The sequence below is a fragment of the Gopherus evgoodei genome, chromosome 5 (genome assembly GCF_007399415.2).
Source record: "Gopherus evgoodei ecotype Sinaloan lineage chromosome 5, rGopEvg1_v1.p, whole genome shotgun sequence".
Classification (NCBI taxonomy): domain Eukaryota; kingdom Metazoa; phylum Chordata; order Testudines; family Testudinidae; genus Gopherus; species Gopherus evgoodei.
The window spans coordinates 13,450,072-13,474,410 of NC_044326.1; the positions used below are offsets into that span (position 1 = coordinate 13,450,072).

Consider the following 24,339-nt stretch of genomic DNA (forward strand, 5'->3'; position numbering starts at 1 on the left):
GTAGGGCAAATGGAGGGCAAGTTCACAGCCATCAGTCTCAACAAGGTCGTCCCATCATTAGCTGGACCCCTGCTGGGGAAATCAGTGAGATGCAGAGGAACTGGAAGTCTAAACCCTCAATCTGAGGCAGAGAGATATGGGTACGCTTAGGGAAATTGAGTGGTAGGAGTTTGGGGGCAAGGGGGTCAAAAGTGGAGTTAAACTTGAAACTGTGACAGGTTCTAATTGACTTCAGGTGCCAGATATCTAAAGTATTAATTGTCTGTCTGAATGTTATTGCTCCAGATGAACTGTATGTGCTGACTACTGTCAACAGGGCTGCTGTACTTTAAATGCATCTGTGGAACGTCTGAAGTTTTATGAAGTCAGTATTACACAACAAAACAACTAATGAGCTAAGATGCCCAGGCATTAAAAATTGGCTTATTTACCAATTTGTATTTTGTCCCTTTTCCAATGCTGGTATGATTTTTGCAGCTAAAATAGCACAAAGTTTGTGCTTGAAAATATGATAATAGGTGCCATGATTTTTAAGGTCCAACATTTAATTCCCCTCCAGAACTAGAAATTAATTCAGTATACTGTGGGGCACTTCAAAATATCCTACTTGAAAATAATTTTATTCTCTTGCTTACCTGCCATAATAGATTATCACACTTTTGTATTTCTTTTGCTGTAATTAAAGACACTTACTGACAGCTACAATACAGTGGGGATCATAAATCTCTCTTCTTCTCAAAATATCAGTAATGTCAACAACTGCTGAAGAAATAGAAAATCCTAATGGGGTGCTGGTAGGTAAAACTCTTCATTTTACTTGTTAGAGACCTTTAAGGGTGTGACATATACCTTCCAAAATAGGACTTTCAGGGTTTAAAGGTTGTATGTAACATTTATTTTTTAAAAACAAAAACGTCAATTTCTAGTTTGTCAGAGAATGACAGTTAATGCTAACCACTCCAAATAAGCAACTCAGCGAGATATTTAAGGACACCAGTGACTTAAAGACTGATCTATTTCCCACTGAAATTAATATAAGCCTGTCCTTTTCAGTCAGTTACTTTGGATTCTAAAAATTCCTGAGGTAAAATCCTGGCCCCAATGAAGATGTTGTTAAAACTTCTATTGACTTTAATGGCGCTGAGATGTCACTCGAAGTGTTTTCTCGCTCCGTCCCCCAAAGAAGGTAATCTTCTAATAAACTCTTACTTTTAAATAAACACTTTCTGATCACCTTTTAACAGTTAGTTCTTTGGTTTTTTTCATTTTCTCTTCTGAGTCTCCTTTGATAGAAGATGATTAGAGTAGCTTAATTTAGGCCTTGGCTACACTGGAGAGTCGCAGTGCTGTAAACCCACCACTAGCACTGCAACTTACTCACCGTCCACACTTGCAAGGCACATACAGCGCTGCATCTCCCTGATTGCAGTGCTGGCTGTACTCCTGCTCTGCTTGGGGTATAAGGATTGCAGCGCTGGTAATGCAGCGCTGCTCCACCAGTGTGACCACCAAAAGCGCTGCAATTGGCCTCCAGGGTATTAGGAGGTATCCCAGAATGCCTGTTCAGCCACTCTGCTCATCAGTTCGCACTCTACTGCCCTGGTCTCAGGTGACCCACCCTTTAAATGCTCCGGGAATTTTAAAAATCCCCTTCCTGTTTGCTCAGCCAGGTGTGGAGTGCAATCAATCAGTGAATCTTTCCAGGTGACCATGCCTCCACATGCCAAACGAGCTCCAGCATGGAGCAACGGCGAGTTGCTGGACCTCATCAGTGTTTGGGGTGAGGAAGCTGTGCAGTCACAGCTGCGGTCCAGCCATAGGAATTATGATACCTACAGGCAGATCTCAAGGGCCATGCTGGAAAGGGGCCATGACCGGGACGTGGTGCAGTGCAGGGTTAAAGTAAAGGAGCTGCGGAGTGCCTATGCAAAGCCCCCGAGGGAAACCGCCGCTCAGGTGCTGCCCCCATGACCTGCCCTTTTTACAAGGAGCAGGACGCGATACTTGGGGGTGACCCCACTGCCAATCCGACGACCACGATGGACACTTCAGAGCGGGGGGGGGAGGGTGGGTTAGAGGAGGGTGAGGGGGAAGAGGGGAGAGGAAACAGAGAGTGAGGGTACTGGGGTTGGGGGAGACACCCCGGAGTCCCAGGAGGCATGCAGCCAGGAGCTCTTCTCAAGCCAGGAGGAAGCTAGCCAGTCGCAGCAGCTGGAACTAGTTGGAGAAGGACAAGCAGAGGAGCGGGTTCCCGGTAAGCAGCTTTTAGTTTCAGGTGCAAATGTTTTGGGAGAGGAAGGGGGGGTTTGGACTGCATGCATGCATGCCTAGATGTGGAATAGCCCATTGATGTGGTCTATCACGTTGTGGTAATCGGCCTCGGTAATCTCTTCAAAAGTTTCAGCCAGAGCGTGGGCAATGCGCTTGCGCAAGTTTATAGGGAGAGCCACTGTGGTCCTTGTGCCAGTCAGGCTAACGTGTCCGCGCCACTGTGCTGCGTGGGGTGGAGGGACCATTGCTGCACACAGGCAAGCTGCATAGGGGCCAGGGCGGAATCTGCATTGCTGTAGAAGACCCTGCCGCTCTTTCCAGGTGACCCACAGTAGCGAGATAGCTTCCAGGAATTAACTCCTGTGGAAACTATTGGGAGAGTGTTCAGTGTAGGTGCCCCCTGCAGCATTTTGCTCCCCCAATGCACAGAAACCCCTGCACATCCCTGAAGTAATCATTCCTCCTTACTCACCATTTTCTGCCTCCTGTGGGTTAGGTGCGCTCTGTTTGGTATGGGAAAAGTATGCTAAAGTGAAGACTGTAAACTCCTTCACTGTGTGGGAATAACTGTCTGGGTGAGATTATAAACAGTGCAGCCTGTGTCCTGTTTTAACTGTTGCCCTTTTTGTCTTTCGAACAGTGTCCTTGACTACTGGACTGCCCATATCATCCACTGGACAGAAGCTACAAAACCTCAGGAAGAAGCCGCGAAAAAGCAAAGAAGACATGCTTAAAGCAGTTATAGATCACTCTGCCAGAGAGAGTAAAAAACTGCAGGACTGGAGACAAAGGGAAAGCATGCTCCGCCAGAGAAACGCAGCGGCTAAGAAGAAAAGCACAAAGCAGCTGATAAGCATCCTGGCGTGCCAAACGGACTGTATCCAGTCACTCGTAGCCATGCAGGCAGAGCACTACCGAGCCCCCCCCGACCCCCCATCCCAAAGCTCTTTCCCTTGTGCCCCAATGTCAGCTCCAAACCCCCTTCCCCAGCATCCAGGTTCTTACCACCACCAGCTGCCCCCAACACCTGTACGTTCACCAACCAGCCCTGAGAACTACGACCCTTACCCTCTGCACTCAACCCCCATCACCATGCAGTATTTTCATCCTGAAGTGCAGCAGTCGTTGCACAGCACTCCAGACAGGACATATTCAAACCTGTGACTGTACAGTTCACCACCCCACCCCCATGTCCTTTTAGGTTCCCAAAATGTTGTGTCTGTCAAGAAAGTTATTTTCTTTTCAATAAATGAATTCTTGTCTTTGAAAACAGTCTTTATCATTGCAGAAAGTGAAAGATACCATAGCCCCCAGGAAAGAAACATGCACTGCAAATCATTTTAGGAAAAACAGATTCCTACTATTGTAACCACTGCACTTCACTCCCGTGCAAGGCACCAAACGTTACTATTGGTTTTCAGCCTCAAATTCCTCCCTCAAGGCATCCCTAATCCTTGTAGCCCTGTGCTGGGCCTCCCTAGTAGCCCTGCTCTCTGGCTGTGCAATTCAGCCTCCAGGCGCTGAACCTTGGAGGTCCATTCCTGACTGAATGTTTCACCCTTCCCTTCACAAATATTATGGAGAGTACAGCACGCGGATATAACAGCGGGGATGCTGCTTTCCCCCAAGTCTAGCTTCCCATAAAGACACCTCCAGCGTCCCTTTAAACGGCCGAAAGCACACTCCATAGTCATTCTGCACCGGCTCAGCCTGTAGTTGAACCGGTCCTGGCTCCTCTCAAGCTTCCCTGTATACGGTTTCATGAGCCAAGGCATTAATGGGTAAGCGGGGTCTCCAGGGATCACAATGGGCATTTCAACATCCCCTACTGTGATCTTCCGGGCTGGGAAAGAAGTCCCGGCCTGCATCTTCCTGAACAGGGCACTGTTCCGAAAGATGCGTGCATCATGCACCTTTCCAGGCCAGCCTGTGTTAATGTCAATGGAATGCCCACGGTGATCCACAAGCGACTGGAGAACCATAGAGAAATACCCCTTCCGATTAATGTACTCGGATGCCAGGTGGGGTGGTGCCAGAACAGGAATATGCGTCCCATCTATCGCGCCTCCACAGTTAGGGTAACCCATTTGTGCAAAGCCATCCAGAATGTCCTGCACGTTCCCCAGAGTCACGGTTCTTCTTAGCAGGATGTGATTAATGGCCCTGCAAACTTGCATCAACACGATTCCAACGGTCGACTTTCCCACTCCAAACTGGTTAGCGACTGATCAGTAGCTGTCTGGAGTTGCCAGCTTCCAGATTACAATAGCCACCCGCTTCTCCACCGGCAGGGCAGCTCTCAATCTCGTGTCCTTGCACCGCAGGGTGGGGGCCAGCTCCTCACACAGTCCCATGAAAGTGGCTTTTCTCATCTGAAAGTTCTGCAGCCACTGCTCGTCATCCCAGACTTCCATGACAATGTGATCCCACCACTCAGTGCTTGTTTCCCGAGCCCAGAAGCGGCGTTCCACGGTGCTGAGCATGTCCGTTACTGCCACAAGCAATTTAGCGTCACACGTGTCAGGTGACTCAATATCATCGTCAGACTCCTCACTGTCACTTTGGAGCTGAAGGAATAGCTCAACTGCCAAACGTGATGTGCTGGCGACACTCATCAGCAAAGTCCTCAGCAGCTCAGGCTCCATTTCCCATAGAAATCGTGCTGCACAGAAACCATTGGGAAACTCAGGTTGGCGCCAAACGTGGACAGAAAAACAGTGACTGATGGGATGTGAAGCATTGCACCACGGGCGTTGGGACAGGAGGCAGAATGACCCGCACCCTTCCGTCCCCTTCCCACAACCCACGGTGCCAAAATGGGACGAGGTGCTCTGTGGGATAGCTGCCCACAATACACCACTCCCAACAGCGCTGCAAATGTGCCCACACTGCAGCGCTGGTAGCTGTCAGTGTGGCCACACTGCAGCGCTTTCCCTACACAGCTGTACGAAGACAGCTGTAACTCCCAGCGCTGTACAGCTGTAAGTGTAGCCATGGTCCTAGAAGGTAATACTGAATGTGTATTACACTTTGCAGTAGTAAGCATGCCAATAGCGAGGCAAGCTATATACTGTATTAACCTAAAACTTCTTGCATGAAATGTCAGGTGTGAAACTGCCCTTGAAAGGATTATGTGAATCTTGTAAAACTGGTGTATATTAAAAATAAGGAACTGCTCTTTCTGCTCATTTGATAGATCACTTTCAAATGTGACTTCTGCCTAGCTGATTGTCATGTTTACTATGTCAGGGTAGAGTACAGAGGGGAGCAGTTATTAACTCTTGTACCTGGTGCAAAAGTCTGGAACTAATAGATTGTTCTGCTCCTTCTGAGTGAGGAAGTCTGTTTTTTTTAAAGTATTGTGTTTTTATGCATATGTGCATCTTAAAGCCTCTGTGAAGGGACAGAATACACCTACTACACAGACAGCTCCTACTTGACACGCGGTGGCATCTGCTTGCACTTTGTAGGCCTTGGTACAGGAGGGCGTGCTGTGAGCTTGGTTCTGATTTTGCCAGATAGAAAGGCAAGGGTTGCTTCCTCTGGTCTCAGGTATGTGTTGTCCAACGGCATATAGAGACTGTATACCCCAACAAATGAAGAATAACTGAAAAAATTATCTTGTAAACAGATGTCCTGGAATTTTGTGACATAATATTACAACCATAAATCCTGTTTTCCTGAGGAGAATGTCAGTATACGATATGAATGTGTGGTCTGCCTTTTATTTACAGAATGAGTGTTCTGATGATAAAAACTCTGGGGAAAGTGTAGCTACACTATCTTCCATATGGGCTTATTTCAACAGAAGTCCTATGTAGACAACATTAATGCTAATACAGAAAATGCTGATTGTTTGAGCCATGAGCAGCAATGTTATTTGGAACTGCTCTGAACTAGTTTAGACATGGTCATGTCCTAGGACATCAGGGTTAGAAGGGACCTCAGGAGGTAATTTAGTCCAACCCCCTTTTCAAAGCAGGACTAATCCCCAGACAGAGTTTCTCCCCAGTTCCCTAAGTGGCCCCCTCAAGGATTGAACTCTCAACCCTGGGTTTAGCAGGCCAATGCTCAAATGTTAAGGCTTTTTGTAGTCAATGGAGTTTTTATGTACACTAGATCTGTCACTAGTAAAGCTGCTCCATTGTTAGCAAATATGGGAAACTTTTTGCTAGAAAACCCTACTGTAGACTCCGCCATAGAGACAATTTGATATCTTCCTTTGTTTGTTTGTGCCTGAATGAAATCTCTCAGAGAGAGAATCCTAAAATGCCCTGTCACCTATGGGTGAATACTTTTCACAAAGCGATCATTCCGTATCTGACCTCTCGCTCCTTGTCTTCTAAAGAAATCTGCACAACATGAGCTGGAATCTTAAATTCAGAGTTTTGCTTGGCACTAAAAATCATGGACTCAATAAAGACATTGTATATATGGCTTGTTATAACAATCTGTAACCCACTCACCCTCCTTTGTCATGTGACTGCAGAGGTGTTAACTGCCCATTTTGAATGGTCTCTTACAGCATGTCTTAACTCCTTATGTTCCATCTTGTATATAGCTGTGATACTCTGCATAACTTTCCCAGATCTGAAGAAGAGCTCTGTGTAAGCTCAAAGGGCTTGGCTACACTTGAGAGTTACGGCGCTGGTGGTGGCTTTACAGCGCGGTAACTTAATCCCCGTCCACACTGGCAAGGCACATACAGTGCTATATCTCCCTAGCTAAAGCGCTGGCTGTACTCCACCTCGACAAGAGGAATAAAGAGAACAGCGCTGCTCTTGCAGCGCTGGGGTGCCAGTGTGAACAGTGATTAATCTTGCTATGCTGTAACTGACCTGCGGAACCTTCCCATAATGCTTTTTAAGTAAAGAGAACACTCTTTGTTTTGTTGTGATGCCTCTTTGTTTTGTTGTGAACTCGGGGCTCCTGGAGCTGCTTATCTAAAAAACAAACACAGCTCCTGTTTGCTCGAGCAGAGGCAGGCAGGGAATGTCCACAGATAGTGTTTGCTTGAGGAGAGAAGCAGCCCGGAGGAGGGGGGTTGTTTTGGAGCAGCTGCTTATCTGGTCTGAAGGCTATTTGCATTTAGTGAATGAGAGAGGGGTGGAGGAAGGGGTCGATACTTTTAAAATGATTGAAGGTTGGTGCTGTGTATCTTCAAGTCCTTAGAACTTGCAAGGCAGGGGGCTGACACAGTGTCAGCTCCAAAAATCCACTCTGTCTCCCCCACGCTCCCTGTCACACTCCACCCCACCCCCCCTCTTTTGAAAAGCACGTTGCAGCCTCTTGAACGCTGGGCTAGCTGCCCATAATGCACCACTCCCAACACTGCTGCAAATGTGGCCACACTGCAGCGCTGGTAGCTGTCAGTGTGGCCACACTGCAGCGCTTTCCCTACACAGCTGTACGAAGACAGCTGTAACTCCCAGCGCTGTACAGCTGCAAGTGTAGCCAGACCTGAACTCTACACTTACAATGCTGCATTAGCACAGGCGCAGCACAAACTGTGGGGCATGCCCCCCTAGGGGGCAGGGAGGAACATTCAGGGGGTGCAGCAGGGCCCAGGCCAGCCCCCACCCAGCCATGCTCTGCCCCCTGCCTGGCTCCCAACCCAGGCCATGGCTCCATTCCTGGCCCTCAAACCCCGCCTGCAGCCTGCTCCGGGCCCCACCCCCAGCCTCAGTCCTTGGCTGCAGCTCTGCTCCCAGCCCCAGACCTGCCCAAGCTGCGGCCCCAGCCTCGGCCCCTATACCTCTGTCCATACTCTGCTCCCAGCTCTCGCTGTGGGGGCGGAGAGGGGTTAAGGGGGCGGCCGTGATGTGAGAAGTTTGGGGACCATTGGCTTCATTGATGATGCTCCTACACCAACAAGAGTATAGTTAGCTATCGCTTCTCGCAGAGGTAGATTATGTTGACAAGTAAGCTCTCCTGCTGACATAGCGCTCTGTGCGCTGGGGGTTAGGTCCGTGTAACTACATCACTCGGGTGTGGATTTTTCACACCCTTGAGCGGCGTAATTATGCCAATATAAGTCTGTAGTGTAGACCTCATCCTTATCTCATTCACCAGTTGAAGCTGGTCCAGTGAAAGACATTACCTCATTCACCTTTCTCTGTGGCTGTTAAGAGAGACATCATTCAACATTTTTAACGTTGACCATAGGGATTAAGCTCAGCCAATCAGGAGCTGGAAGAGGTCCCCCTAGGAATTGTTACTGATCACAACAAAATATGCCTGAAAATCAAAAAATATACATTAAAAAATTGGTGTACAATCATCAAAATTACCCTAATGAAGACATTTTACTTTAAATGTCTTCCATATTTTTGCTATCATATGGAAGCTCAGCAACTCTGAAACAGGAAAAGTTGACATTTTTTTGGCACCAGATTTCACCCAGCTCTAGTGTTTGAACATGAACATGTCATGATACTTACTTTCTGCAACAAGAGTTTGGTCATAGAATGAAATGTAGGAATATTGTTTCTATTAAATAACTTATGGAAGCTTTAGCACTTTAGATTCCTTTTACGTCTGTTCATTTGAGCCCCTTTCTAAAATGAAATGGTAGCTTTACCCCTTTCCTGTCCCAGCCTGTACTAGAATCCCACATGTGATGCCCTCCTTTCCAGTCAACAGTCTAGACAATGAATTCCCTGGTAGCATGTGCCATTTCTTGTTGTTATGCCTTTTTGCTTTTGTTAAGGCTTTTAGAAATTGCATTACCTCACCAGCCTGCTTGGTGATTGTGCAGAGACTGATTCCAATTGGCTGCTTGGTATAATACTGCCAGCCAATGTATGAATTTCAACTTAAAAACTCTCATTTGAACTCTAGAGTGTGTATTTAAAGTGTTACTTCTGAAAGACATGCCACTTAACAATTATGTGCCATATTGCTGACCAGTGAAGCTGAACAAATAGCTATTTACATTGACAGATGAGAGGAATACATAAGTGCATCATGGTAACCTACATTTGCTGTGCCAAGAGACTTGCAGCTGACTGCCTGTGTGACTCACTCCTTGGATTAGGAGGTGAGGTAATGCTTTTGAGATAGAGGGTGATGTCATTTCTTTACCTGAGTTGCATACCGATGCTGATTTCTGTTGCTCTCAAGGAATTAGTCCCTTTCTGCTTCCTCAGATATACTGGGTAACAGTTCAGATAACTCTTATGAATTCGGGTACTAATTTTCTATCTCTGTAGAGACCTTGCAAGTAAAATGGCTTACATTTTCTTTCTGTTTTTATATATATACCTAAACTGAGAGAAATTCAAAAAGTTTCTTTCAAACCTGCTTCAGAACTGCTGAGTGTAAATACACTGAAAACACCTAAGAAAAGACAAGTGTCCTGTATTCAAAAAAAGAACAGGAGTACTTGTAGCACCTTAAAGACTAACAAATTTATTTTAGCATAAGCTTTCATGGGCAACAGCTCACTTCTTCGGATGCATAGAATGGAACACACAAAAGCTTATGCTGAAATATGGTGAAATAAATTTTAGTCTCTAAGGTGCCACAAGTACTTCTGTTCTTTTTGCGGATACAGACTAACACGGCTGCTGCTCTGAAACCTTCTATATTCAGATTTACCTCTGTTAAACAGATGGTGTAATATTATAAATCTGTTTTGGTCTCTGAAGTTAGTTGAAATGACAGTACAGAAGCTATTTCAGCATTAGTTCAGTTGAATAACTGATTAAAAAGGAGAACTTGCAACATAATATCTGTCATTCAGTCTTCATATTTCTTATTCCATAAACTGTTTCATACCAATGGAAATATACATAAGGACAAACGTGCTGTTGAGCACTTACTCGTGAGTAGTTCCGTTGACTGTAAGTGCATGAGTAAGAGCTCACCAGCATAATGGCTCCACAGTCTGGCCAACTGTGTGCTTTTTTGTTTTTTGTTTTTTTTAATCCGGCACCTGCTGACCTGACCTGACAGTCTCACACCTGCTCTTTATCAATGTCCTTAGACTTGTACGTTCTGGGGGAAAGTGGTTTAAGTGCCTTAGTATTCAAGTCTGCATGTGCAAAACAGAGTAACAACACCCCAAGAGAACTCTTCAGTGCTGTAATTGGATGGGTGAAAATGGAATGTCATAAATGCTCAAATAGTGATGGACTACTTGATTCACTCTGTTCTTATAAACTGTACGTTTGGAAGGCTTTATGCCATCAAATAATGTTTGGAATCCTTCACCAAAAAATTACCACGTTATAAATATCAGTGAACAAATTTATGCTGTGAAACAGATTTTTTGCACAGTATAGAGGAGTTTAGAATTACAACACATCTAACTTTTTAAAAATTTGCTCAAATTCTGTTTGAGATGCAACTTTGATGCCTGAAAGCATGTGATCATCTGCTAATCTTATTTTGAGAAAGATACCTTGCAAAGTCCTGATCTGTATTTCATGAGAGCAATCTTCAATGGTTTTAAACAGCAATTTTCAAACTGTTAATTCTTTCATTACTTTACTTAACCACATGTTGCTATAGATCTTTATTATGCAAGTACTTGTTTTCTTTAGTTACTATATAGGGTTTTTTAATTATATACAAGCAGTAAATCAAAATGCAACATTTTTCATATATCTTACTCCTCCATACCTGACTGGATATCCCATTTTTGTCTTTCCTGTTTTATATTGTAAACTCTTGAATCTGGGAACATCTTTTACTCTGCTTTATAGTGTACCTACTAGCAGGATTTTATTTTAATTACTTCTGCCAATTAAACATTTTTATAAATAACTATGCCCAGGAAGGATGTCATGAACTGCAGTGTCTAGGTTTGTGTGAACTTCTGCATTTTTTTTTTTAATATTTTATTTTCCTTACTGGAGTGTCTTTTTAGATGTTTGGGAGTTGACACACAAAGTAAAGCTTCTCTAGTTTGCTCAGTTCTAAAGACTTAAAACTCTCAAATGGGGTATTTTTTGTTTAGGACTTGCTTTATCAGTGTGAGCGTTTAATTGCTGTGCTGGTTATGAATGGGAAAACCTGTGAATTTCACTTTGGTTAAATTTCATAAGTTCTGGTCATGCTAGAATTTGAACTGGGGACCCAGATATAAATGAAAAATATTATTAAAGCACAATGAGACCATATAAAGTGCTGGCTGGCATCATGCTTTTTCATTTTTACTGAGAATAAGATCAGTTTATTATTGCTGAGTTGATTTTTATTCATATTTTAAATTTTGCTAAGGCTTTGTTTACACCTGGTGATTTTAGCTTGCAGGTTTAATTGATGTATAGTAAATGCTAGAAACTACCAAAGTCTTGTCTATAGCTGAACTGGTAATAGCACAAGTGGAAGTTTCTGCACAAAATTTCTGTTGTAGAAGTTGTCGTAGATGCTGTTCTGTCTAGTGGCAAGGCTAGGGAGGTAGGACTTCAGGCTCTGTCCTTGGCTCTGTAACTAAATTGCATTATAGCCTTGGACAAATCTCTTAAGGGTGACCTGCAAAGGAGTGATATTTAAATACATTAGGCTTGTTTTTTCGCAGCTTTACAGTGTGTAAGAAGCCATGAAAAGTATTTTGTTAGATTTGTTCTGTAAATTTTTATATTTATTTGGAAGTATGAAATGTAAAGTATGGTCTTCCTTTGCTCTGTTGGAAGATCACTAATCTAGTATGCCAGATATTTCGTTGCACTTGCACTTCAGAGTATGTGAATTCAATGAGATTATGTTGTTGGGCATTGACATAAGAGACAACTGTTTTGAAATAGCATTGAGGTTTGTCGTGTTAATCCACATACTGAAGAGTTAAGAATTTGAAGTTTTAGTTTCCAGCTATTCTTGGCACAGCAGAGCCATTGCGACTCCGTAGAATTAGTTGAGATCTATCAGGATGTTAAGATTGTTAATAAGTCCCCAAGTACTCATTGACAGTGAGTCATACTTCCGACCTGTGATCTCCCGTGAAAATCTGAATGTACTGGAGACTGAATTCTCTACTCCTTTGAGGATTATTTGACCTGCTGTATGTTGAAAATGAAATACTTAAAATTTAGTTGAACAATGTTTTTATTTTTAAAAGTACATATTGTGTGTGGTGGTGGTGTGTGTTTTCAGGGGAGCGGTTAGACCTACAGGTGTAGGAAGCAAAAAATTCAGAAATAAAACCCAAACTCTGAATTTAACATTGCTGTGACAGGCGTATAGGATAGGAGCTCAATAAATATGAAGGCACAGTGGTGTAAATTAGAGAGGGTTCCCATATTGCTTCACAATTTTCCCTTTCATGGGAGTCAGTCTCCTAGCTATACTGCAAGGAAAGGTAGGGTTCATAGGTATCGGCCAATGGGCTCTTAAAAGAGCAGAGGGCAAAGGCAATGTTATATCTATAATATAAGAGAACTCTCTTTTGAAAGCATCGCAAAATGTACTAATGGTTGTTCACCCTCTTATAGAAAGATCATCATTGCTTTCCATTAGCATCATATTTTACACAAACTAGATGAACGCTATCCCATCAACTTACTGAACTTTATTATAAATTTAACAATCCCTTAAAACCTGGCACAAAGTACTAACCGATCTTTTTCTTTTTAGAAATTGAACAGGGCAGGTTTGATAGTTTTTTGGTTTTGGTCTAAATGTACACGCAAATGCTCAGTTAACTTTATTTCTGACAGTTTGCCTTTCTAATAGTTGGGAAAAAAATTAAGGTATGCTGTCATCTAACACCACACTTGATTCTGAGAAACATTTCTGGCTCTGTGGCATTGTGTGTGTTGTGTACTCAGTTTTATTTAATGCTTTTAGGTATTTGGGAATAAGATGATCATTCCTTCCTTGGATGGAGATCTTTTCCAGTGGGATCGTGATCGAGAGAGCATGGAAGCTGTTCCTTTCACAGTTGAATCGCTGCTAGAGTCGTCCTACAAATTTGGAGATGACGTGGTTTTGGTTGGGGGAAAGTCCCTGACCACATATGGGTTGAGCTCATACTCGGGGAAGGTAAACATTTGACAGTGGGGAAGGCGGTGTGTTTATGTATGTATTTTTGAGAACTGTTTCTAAAAATGGAATTGGGATGGGGGAGGAGGAGCAGGGGGCAGGAGGGTTTAGAACTAGAGATCTGATTCTGGTGTAAAACTGTAGCACATACAAGATTTGATTAGCTTTGCAACTTCTTTGGTCAACAAGACTTGCTGGTGCCTGGGTTTGGAATAAACTTATCCTTGATGGATAGTCTGTCATTAGCCTCCCAAATTTTCGAGAAAGAATTAGAATTAGATGGTACATAAATTTCAAGCTAGATTTTCTATTCTGTAATCAAAAAACCCAAACCATTTAGAGCAAGCTGAAAAGCAAAGGTGGAGGGTGGGGACGTGTATGAGAGAGATCAATATCTGGCTAAACCTGTGCTTATTTCTGGCAAGTTTATTTTAGTACTTGTTATAAGAACTATTATTTACACTTTCTAAAGTCATATAAGATAACTAGTAGAACTACCCACTGACTGCCCACAGAAGAGATTTGATTTTATTTGTCAAAAAGCAACTTTTAAAAAAATTCACAGAAAATTGTCTGCATTGTTAAAATATTTTGTTTCTATGAAAAAAAAGTGTGCCTTTCTGTGTCTTCAAAATTTTGATTGAATATTGGTCAAATGATTGTCTAAAGTTTGCTTAGCAAAAATTTGGTTTTTGCTAAAAGCAATCTTGAGAGTGTCATCTTGTGAAGTGAAAAAGCTTGATGGAGAATTGAAAAAAAAAAAGTGGTTCTATTTTGAACTGAACCTTCTACAGTTTTGTGCAAATTTTTCAGTAAACTATATGGTGGGTTTTTTGTTTTTTTTTTTTTGCCAGCTCTCTCTAAATCAACCAGGTGCTTTAGTGCAGCAGGCTGAATGTAGTACACCTTTGGGGAATGGTATGCAGTAGTCGCTAAAGATAGTGATGTTGAAAACCCGGGACTGCATAGTAGAGGAGTGCATGGGTTCCCTTTAAATCTCTAGTTGACAGTTTCACTGTATATGCTGCAGATGATGTTTTCCTCCTCCTTGGGGGGAGGGGGAGAGGAGCCTTTTGGGTTTCTTCTTTTGACTTCTGGCTAGAATTCAGAGAAGCAGAGTTGCTCTGAACAGGGAAGAGTGCCCAGCCTTCCTTGGCCACAGAGTTAGTGACTTACAGTAACTCCTCACTTAAAGTCGTCCCGCTTAACGTTGTTTCGTTGTTACATTGCTGATCAATTAGGGAACATACTCATTTAAAGTTGTGCAATGCTCCACTCTTATGTTGTTTGGCTGCCTGCTTTTTCTATGCCCCCCCACCCGCCTGCCAGCAGACCTTGTGGATCAGTGCCTTTCCCCTCCTCCCCCTTCCTATGGCAATCAGCTGGCTTGCGATGTTTTGGAGGGAGGGGGGAGGAGCGAGGACTTAGTGCGCCTCCCTCCTCCTTCCCCTGCCTCAGGAACCCAGCAATCAGCTGGCTTGCGGTGGTTAGAAGGGGAGGGAGTGGGGAGGAGCCAAGATGCAGTGCGAAGTAAAGGGGGTTGAGATGGGGGCGGGGCGGGAGAGGCAGGTCAAGGGTGGGGGCTTGGGGGAAGGAGTGGAGTGGGCAGGCTGAGGGTTGAGCCCCCTGCCCCTGGTGCTTGCAGAGTAGGGGAAGCTACCCTGGAACCCACCCGTCATTTACATTAATTCTTATGGGGAAATTGGATTCGCTTATCGTTTCACTTAGTCGCATTTTTCAGGAACGTAACTACAACATTAAGTGAGGAGTTACCGTATAGCATTTTGCAGGATGGCACTGAAGAAGGGATTGAGGTTTCCTAGAGGGGAGATTTCCACCCACCTTCCTAAATTAAAATTGCCCACTTGGAAGACCTGAATTAGGAAAATAATTCCAGTCTAGCTCCCCTGGGATTAGGAATGCTAAAGTCAGTGCCCTACTGCAGCAGGTAGATTGTGATACTCTTAATCATTCTCCAGGCTAACTAGGCAGCACTGAAGGAGTATTATCTATTCTGTAGACAAGAAAATTGTCGTCTCAACATTTGATCCGTTACACTGTTATAAATCAGGAGTAGCTGGTTTGAAGTCATTGGAGCTACATTAATGTGAAAGCAGTGTGACATCAGAATTGGGCTCTGGAAGTCTTATGGAAGGGGTTTTCTGAATCTTTCTATTTGTCAGCATATGATAGGAGAAATGGAGAAGTATTGATCATGGTGGAGTTGTGACGACTTCTGTATAAGTCACATAAGAATTTTCTAAGAATTTTAAGACCAAGATTTCCAAAAGTGACTAGTGATTCTAAGGTCCCCTGTCAGAGACTTATTAGCACTTTCTGAAAATCACAGCTTTCTGAGTACCCATCACCTGAAAACAAGGCCTTTTTAAGGTGCCTCAGGTTGAATCAGATTGGCCACCCAAAACTTAAGAACCCCAAAATGGCTACTAGTTTTCTAAACGTTGGCCTATGTCTCTAAATCATTTTGCTCATAAGGAGCCGAAAAATTCTCCAAAGATTTGACTTTGAATGTCATCATTAAGTTATCTAGTTTGCATTCATGTTGATGTTTGATGTTCCAAGATTATGTGAATTTCTTGTCTTCTCCCCTAGGTGAAGTACATATGTTCAGCTATAGGCTGTCGCCGCTGGGATGATGATGAAACAGAACAAGAAGATATTCTTCTCCTGCATCGAACCCAGAAAACAGTCCGCGCTGTCGGGCCACGAAGCGGCAATGAGAAGTATGTATGAGTACAGTTTGTGGTCTCAGAGAGTGTTGAGTTCCCAAAATCCTAAGAACCAGTTCCCTACCGGGTCTTCCGCAGTGGGGATGGGATCCTCACTCACTCTGGGTTTTCGGCGGCATTTCGGCAGTGGGTCCTTCGCTCCCTCCTTCCCCATCCTGACTGCCCCTCCGGAACCTCTGCCCCATCCAACACCCCCGCCTCCCCTCTCTCCTGGAGCCTCAGCGTGCCGCAGCCAGGAGCGGCCCTGGACAGCGCTGCAGTGGCGTGGCTCCAGCGGGACCTGAGCTCCTCCCCACTTGGAGCCATGTGGTAAGGAGGCGCAGCTGAGAGCTCTGGGCCGACTGGCAGGAGCTCAGGCTCATCACTGGTCTTAGAGCTGTTCTTAAGACAGTGTGACAGTAGTGAGTGGGAACAAACACACATGTCTTTTAATTCTTTTTGCTTCAGGATTTGATATTCTTTTACCCCTATTGAATTGGGGAATTTATGGGGTTTTAGCCTTCCCACTAGAGACCTGCCAGACTTCTGTCATTTGGAGTCTTACCCTGTGCTTTCTAACATTTTGAGGAAATCTCTCTAACCTCAGGGTGTGTCTCACTACCTGCTGGATCGGCATTTAGTGATCGATCCAGCGGGGGTTGGTTTATTGCCTTTAGACGTGATAAATCAACCCCTGAGCGCTCTCCCGTCAACTCCTGTACTCCACCACCACGAGAGTCGCAGGTTTAGTTGACGGGCGAGCAGCAGCAGTAGTGAAGACGCGTGGTGAGTAGGTCTAAGTATGTCGACTAGTTCAGCTACGTTATTTACCCCCTCCTTCTCCGCCCCACCCATGTAGACCAGGGCTCTGTCTCCAGTTGTGTCATAGATGAAGTAAGAAGGTACCTGGACATTTAGTCTACCCTTCCTATATCAAATGGGAATGACTTTTCCTTGGGCTTGAATACATCTGAGTTTGTCAAAGATGCCAAACTATGGAAACATTGCCACTCTGCTCATCCTAACTGTTACAAGTATTTCCAGATAGACAAATTGAAATGTCCTTTTCCAACTTAAGCAAGTTGCTCCTGGTTTGATTGCTATTTTTCAGTGTTCTTTTCCCCACCTCTTTACCTTAATAACCTTTTGTATATTTGTATGTTTACACTTGTCATTTTCAATGTAACTCTTTTCAAAATAAAAACACTTTAGTTCTTTAAACCCTATTCTCAAATCCCTTTATTTTGGCTGATCACTTACTTTATTTTATATGGGATCTTGTATCACAGAATCATAGATTTTTAACTTCCTAAGTGAAGTACTTTGCATGTGGCTTCATTGAATATCATCTTGTTGAATTCAGATCAGTTCACCAATTTGTCAAGATCACACTGAATTTCAGTCTTGTCCTCCAAAGTGCTTACAGCCCCTCCCAGTTTGGTGTTATCTACAGATTTTATAAGCATACTCTCCACTTCATTATCCATGTTGTTAATGAAATACTGAAAAGTGCAGGACCCCACTTGATTTGCCCTCCTAGTTGGAAAGCGAACCATCAATAACTTTTTGAGAATGGTATTTCAACTAGTTGTGGACCCAACAGAGCTAGGGGCGAGGGATTTGGGGTGTGGAAGGGATTCAGGGCTGGGATAGAGGCTTGGGGTGCAGGAGGGAGTCAGAGCTCTGGGCTGGGGGTGCAGGCTCTGGGGTAGAGCTGGAGGTTTGGGGATTTGGTTGCAGGAGGAGACTCAGGTCTGGGGCAGGGGCTCTGATCTGGAGGTGTGCAGGGTCTGGGGTGGCAATGAGGGTTTTGGGGTTCAGGAGAGGCCTCTGGGTTTGGGGGGTGCTCAGGGCTGGGACAGGGGATTGGGGTGAGGGCTTACCTCAGGCGGCTCCTGGTCAGCGGGTGTGCTACGGCAGGCTTCCTATCTTTCCTGGCACTGCAGACCACGCTACTCCACGGAAGTGGCCAGCAGCAGGTCCGGCTCCTAGGTGGAGGCGAGCAAGTGGCTCAGGATGGCTCTTGCCCTCAGGTACCACACTTCCCAGCTCCCGGCCAATGGGAGTGCGGAGTCGACGTTTGGGGTGGGGGCAGTGCACAGAGCCCTGTGGACCCCCCCTTCCCCTCCCCGCCTGGGAGCCAGACCTGCTGCTGGCCACTTCCTGGGTGCAGCACTATGTCAGAACAGGTAGGGACTAGCCTGCCTTCACCGGGCAGCACCGTTGATGGGACTTTTAACGGCCCGGGTGGCAGTGCTGACCAGAGCCGCTGTGACTCAGTGCCTTACAGTCTGCGACCCAGTACTGGGACGTGACCCACAATGTGAAAACCATTGCCCTAGAACAGGGGTAGGCATTTGGCACGCAAGCTGATTTTCAATGGCACTCACACTGCCCTGGTCCTGACCACTGGTCCGGGGGGCTCTGCATTTTAATTTTATTTTAAATGAAGCTTCTTAAACATTTTTAAAACCTTATTTACTTTACATACAATAGTTTAGTTATATATTATAAACTTATAGAAAGATATCTTCTAAAAACATTAAAATGTATTACTGGCACGCAAAACCTTAAATTAGAGTGAATAAATGAAGACTCAGCACACCAGTTCTGAAAGGTTGCCGATCCCTGACTTAGAATGACTTTCATCAGGCCCCACTTATCTAAATATTTTTTTTAACCTGTTCTTTCCATATTTTGGCTTGTGTTCCTTCTACCTTTTTGTTAATATTATTTGTGTTAAGCATCTGGTCACAATTAACATTTTTAGTGAAGAATGAAGCCAACAGGCATTAAACACTTTAGCCTTCTTGATGTCGTCATTTATTAGCTTTTCTTCCTTATTAAGTAGAGAACTTTCCTTCATCTTTCTCTTGCGCCTAATATATTTATTGACCCTCTTGTTACCTTTTTATGTCCCTTGCTAGATGTAACTCATTTTATGCCTTAGCTTTCCTGAATTTGTCCCTACTTGTGCTATTCTTTGTACTCCTCTGAACAATTTGTCCATATTTTCACATTTTGTAGGATTCTTGATTTTTCAGGTCATCAAAGAGTTCCTGCTGGAGCCATTTTGGCCTCTTACTATTCTTCCTATCTTTCCTTCACCTCAGTATAGTTTGTAGTTGTCCCTCTAATACTGTTGCTTTCAGAAATGGTGAGTTCTCCTGAATCCTTTCCCTTAGGTTTCCTTCCTGTTAGACCTTATTTACCAGTTCTCTTTCTTCAAATCTGCTTTTTTTGAAGTCCAGTGTCCTTTTTCTGCTACTTTCTCTCTTTCCTTTCCTTAGAATAATAAAATCTATCACTTGTTGATGACTTTTGCCTTCTGATTCTCTATCAATTCCTCCCTGTTGATCAGAATCAAGTAAAAAATGGCTTTCCGCCCTTCTCTCCTACACTTTCTATATTTAAACTTAAAAAAACTTCTATAGGCACCTATTCCTTACAGTTAAAAAACATAGTACAAAATATAAGAGATGGCCAGTCCTTCATAATATCGACACAGTAAATATCCACCAACTACTTTGAGGATAATAAAACCCCTCTATGCCCAAGTTCAACTCTACCTCAGAAGCCTAAATTGGGGAATGCCCAGAAAGTTAGCAGCTGTAGGCTCTGGCAATAGAGTCCCCATTCTGAATCTGAGCAGCTTTGCAGCCCCATAACTCTGATTTGGAAGCTGAAACTTTCTGGCTTTTTTGTGATTAGCATTGGCCAGGATAGGGATAGTGCTAAAGTGTAAGGCAGCTGCCACATTTCCTCTTTCGTTGCTCCCTGGAGTCACCATGACGTCTGATTCATCTAGGTCCCTCTATGTGTAAGTGAGAGATCAAATACAGTTCTTTCCCTGGCAACATTGCAGGGAGTGTTTATATGGTAGCTTGATTTTGGTCCAGAATAGTAGCTTTTATTTTATAAATTTCAGTAGAAAAAGATAAAAGTTGAGCATATTTTATATATAAATATACACATTTTAAATTGGTTTCAGAGTAGCAGCAGTGTTAGTCTGTATCCGCAAAAAGAACAGGAGTACTTGTGGCACCTTAGAGACTAACAGATTTATTTGAGCATGAGCTTTCGTGGGCTACCGTTTTAAATTTACAATTTTAAATGGGCAGTCTCTGGGTCCTGGTAAGTTTACAATATGGTCCTATATATCTTTGGGCACCCAAACCTATTGTTACTTATGAATAAGTATTTGGCCCCTTTGTCATTCAGTGTGAACTGCTGTCAAAACTGAGTGTCTTGACAGTTCTAGCATTGTTCTGCACAGTCTTTCTATTCGTAATAATAGTTCTCAATGGTTCTGCCTTGGTTTATTTGTACCATAAAGCTAATGGATCTCTGGCATCCAGGATACAGAACTATCCCGAACCACATTGCTGATATAGTCTATCTACAAAAAACCAGCCTTCTTTCTAGATATGTTAGATTAGGGGAGGATCAGTTCTAGTTACACCAATGTCCTTATCAGTAAATTGCAGTCGTAGTTTGCTTTGTCCGCAGAATCCCATCTCTACAACTGGCATAAAATTTCACAAGTTGTAAGTTGCTTACTAGTTAAAAGCTGCGATATATTTTAAAATACTGTAAAGTTCTTAAATTTTAATGTTTTTTTTAGTTATCTGATAAGGGCTTCCTGGGTAAACAGCTACACTGGTATTTAACTGACTGATATAGTCCTTAATGCTTGCCTCCCCTTCCTCCCTCCCTCATCAAACTTTGATGTCTCTTTAATTACTTCAACTTCTCAACTCATGAGTCATTTTTGGTGGAAAAAAACTGTACACTTGTTTTGTGTCTTGCATTCTGGAAATAACACAGTTAAGTGTGTTAACACTCCCTCTAGAAGTGCAGTTTAGTTCACTGAATGTCACTAGCATTTCTGCAGTAAATGTCATATCAAGTTTCATTTACGGATTTCTAAGATGAGTGGTTGGGGTTTCCTTTTAAACCTCTTTTCTAGAAACCCTTTTTCTTTTTAACTTTAAGGTGGAATTTTAGTGTTGGTCACTTTGAACTGCGTTATATCCCAGACGTCGAAACTAGCGTGGGATTTATTGAGAGCAATTTTAAATCCAGCATAAACAAAGAAGAGTCTAAAATCATTTCGGATGTGGAGGAGCAGGAGGCTGTGATGAAGGATACAGTGATAAAGGTCTCAGTAGCCGACTGGAAGGTTATGGCTTTTAATAAGCAGGGAGGACATCTGGAATGGGAATACCAGGTACTGGACATGGGAAAGTATTAAATGTTATTGAAATTGAAGTTTTACAGCATTACAGGAGAATGTCATGAATTTTTTGATTTAGTGCACATCTGCTGAGGTGAAAAAACTATCTCCCTGTAGTATTTTGTATTGAAGTCTTTATATTTTGAGCTACTGAGGGTATGGCTACACTTGGAATTTCAAAGCGCTGCCACGGCAGCGCTTTGAAGCGTGAGTGTGGTCGGAGCACCAGCACTGGGAGAGAGCTCTCCCAGCGCTGCATGTAAACCACATCCTCTACGGGTGTAGCTTGCAGCGCTGGGAGCCACGCTCCCAGCGCTGCGGCACTGATTACACCGAGGCTTTACAGCGCTGTATCTTTGCAGCGCTCAGGGGTGTGTTTTTTCACACCCCTGAGCGCGAAAGTTGCAGCGCTGTAAAGTGCCAGTGTAGCCAAGCCCTAAGCGGCTATGAACTGAACCAGGGATTTTCAAGCGTAAGAGTTGTTATTTGGAACAAATCTCTGTTAAAGCTATTGTGTTATATTAAATTGCCCTTTCTTTCCTTACTCTTCAGTTTTGCACTCCAATTGCTTCTGCTTGGCTGGTTAGAGATGGGAAAGTCTTTCCCATCAGTCTTTTTGATGATACAAGTTACACCGCTAACAGCGAGATCCTAGAAGATGAAGAGGATCTTGTGGAAGCTGCCAGAGGAGCCACAGAGTCTAGTGTCTATTTAGGTGAGATGTCTACTGCAATGCCTTCTGTTTAACATTATCCTTCTCTGAGCCTTCTAAAAACCTCTGTCAACTAGGTAATTTCAAGTTACAGAGTTCAAGGCCAGAACGTACTATCAGATCATCAAATCTGACCCACTATATAATACAGGCCAGAGAACTTCACTCCGTACTCCTGTGTTCAACACAATAACTTGTTTGACTAAAGAATATTGTCCAGAAAGGCATCCAGTCTTGATCTTTAGACTTTAGGAGACTAGTTGTTTGTTCTAGTGGTTCATCATTCTTGCTGCTGTAAATGTGTGCTTTATTTCAGAGTTCAAATTTTCTGCATTTTACTTCCAGCTGTTGATTCTTGTTATGCCTTTCTTGTCACCTGCCCCCTTATTTTGATTGGATAATTGAATCCCTGCCCTATAAACTTTCCAAGAAGCTACCATGCTACCTTTTTTGCCCTGACTGGATAAATGTGGTTCCCAGGGCAAAAATACTGTTCCAAATTTGAAATGTGTATTCCATGAATATTCTGTGCTTTGTGTTATACTTGTCAGTAATCCCTTTGGCTAGCACGTTCATGGAAACTGAACACCAAAGGGCATGAACACAATCATATCAAACGTGGTTAGAACTTTGGAAAAACAACTTTTGTGGATGAAGGAGTTGCTGTGTTCACTCTGTTCTAGCTACAGGCTGTAGTATGCCCCCAGTGGTCACATGAATAACTCATCTGATCATTTTGACCAAATGTAACATTGTAGCTGTGTGGGTTTTTTTGTTTTCTTATTATTTTTATTTTATTGTCTATACAATGCTCTTTCCATTTTGAGTCTGAAATGTGGGCTTATGTATAATCTTAGTATTTTTGGACTTAATAGAGTTCTAAAGCTTTTTTAAACTGTGATTTAGTTAATGGGAGACAGTTTTAGTGCCTGATATAGACGTCTCTTCTTTCAAACCATTGGTTTTAGTCACATTAAGATTTTTTTCTGCATTGACTAGTGAGACTTAGTTACCATATATGAAATTTTGGCTGAAATTTCTGTAAATTAAGTCTCATCCAGTAGTCAGAATTTATTTGATGCGGTTTGTAACAGCCTTGAGTATTGTGCCATCAGCTGTCCTTCCCCTTAATGCCATTACATTTCTTATCACTGACTTCGCTCTAGGTAAATGCACTGTGGCCTCCTGAAGCTGTTCATATTAGACCTTTTTATTTTCCTTCTCTTTTCTCAGCAGGGATAACACCAGTATTGTTCTAATGGTAGTCTGTAGTGAGAGTATTTCCATGGACAAGTCAATGGCTTTTTGACTACCATGCCATCTTGCAACATGAACTAAGAAGACAAATGTAAATCTGAGATTGACTGTGATTTTGCATCCACCCCCATTTTAACATGAATAGCAATACTCTTATTATTGTTATGGCTGGGGCTTTGTCAGCTTATGTTGCTGGCTCTTGGACAAAAAGCGAATATCATGATTATTTCTAAAAGGGAAAGTATGTGTAGTTGGTTAGTAACTCCGAGAGCCCAGAACAATTAAAGGGCAGTTCTGATGGCCTGTGTTTTAGAATGAAGAGAACAGTGAACATATTCTTAAAATTCATCTAGGCTAGTTACCATGCATATGAAGAAATCTATTTTCAAACACTTTCTCTTCAAAACAGCACAAACTGTAAAGTCTATATTCTGTTACTTGCTAATATGGATTTCTGGTTCCTTTGTCTAAGCTGCTTGGTTTACAAGCACCAAAGAGTTCCTCCAACTGCTTGGACTACCAGGGTCTGGAATTTTGCACTGTCTCTTGATTTAGGGTAAGGAGTCCTTTGCATCACTCTGCCAATTGCTGCTTATGCTCTTCTTCTGCACCTGTTAGAGTTAATAATGGTGCTGCGGCAATGGACGCTATGCTGTCCCAAATTAAATAATGCTTAGTTGTGATGTTGGCCTGACTTCTCTGGCTGTAGATACAAATGTTTCTCCCAGCCATAGGTGCTGACTCTGTGGGTGCTCCAGGGCTCGAGCACCCATGGGGAATAAAAATAGGGGTGCTCAGCACTCAGGAGTCAGAGCTTGAGTGTGGAATCTGATTTCTGGGCTGCTAACAGCTTCTGCCCTTGGGGCAGGAAGTTTGTTTTTTTTTATAATAGGCATCTTATAATTAAGATAACAAAAGGCTTGTCATTAAATTGAATTAAGGGTGGTTATATGATCCTGAAAGTGTTCCCAGGCACTCCAGTTAAAAGTTAGGAAACAAAGCATAGGAATAAATGATCCATTTTCAGAATGAGAAAGTAGCAAATAGTGGTGTCCCCTGAGGAACTTGTACTGGTCTGGGACCAGTGCTGTTCAACGTGTTAACAAATGATCTGCAAAAAGGGATAAACAGTAAGGTGGCAAAGTTTG

The 24,339-nt window shown here is 43.2% G+C and overlaps 1 protein-coding gene across 1 annotated transcript in view; it reads left to right on the forward strand.

The window, feature by feature from the left end:
- The window catches only part of EIF2AK3 (eukaryotic translation initiation factor 2 alpha kinase 3), a 61,907-nt gene that overhangs the window by 13,172 nt on the left and 24,396 nt on the right, over positions 1–24,339 (forward strand). Inside the window, exons 3-6 of the mRNA XM_030563466.1 lie at positions 13,063–13,257; positions 15,871–16,001; positions 20,982–21,216; positions 21,775–21,937. Coding sequence (XP_030419326.1) covers positions 13,078–13,257; positions 15,871–16,001; positions 20,982–21,216; positions 21,775–21,937 — 709 coding nt within the window. The 5' untranslated portion in view covers positions 13,063–13,077. The remainder of the gene's footprint in view (positions 1–13,062; positions 13,258–15,870; positions 16,002–20,981; positions 21,217–21,774; positions 21,938–24,339) is intronic.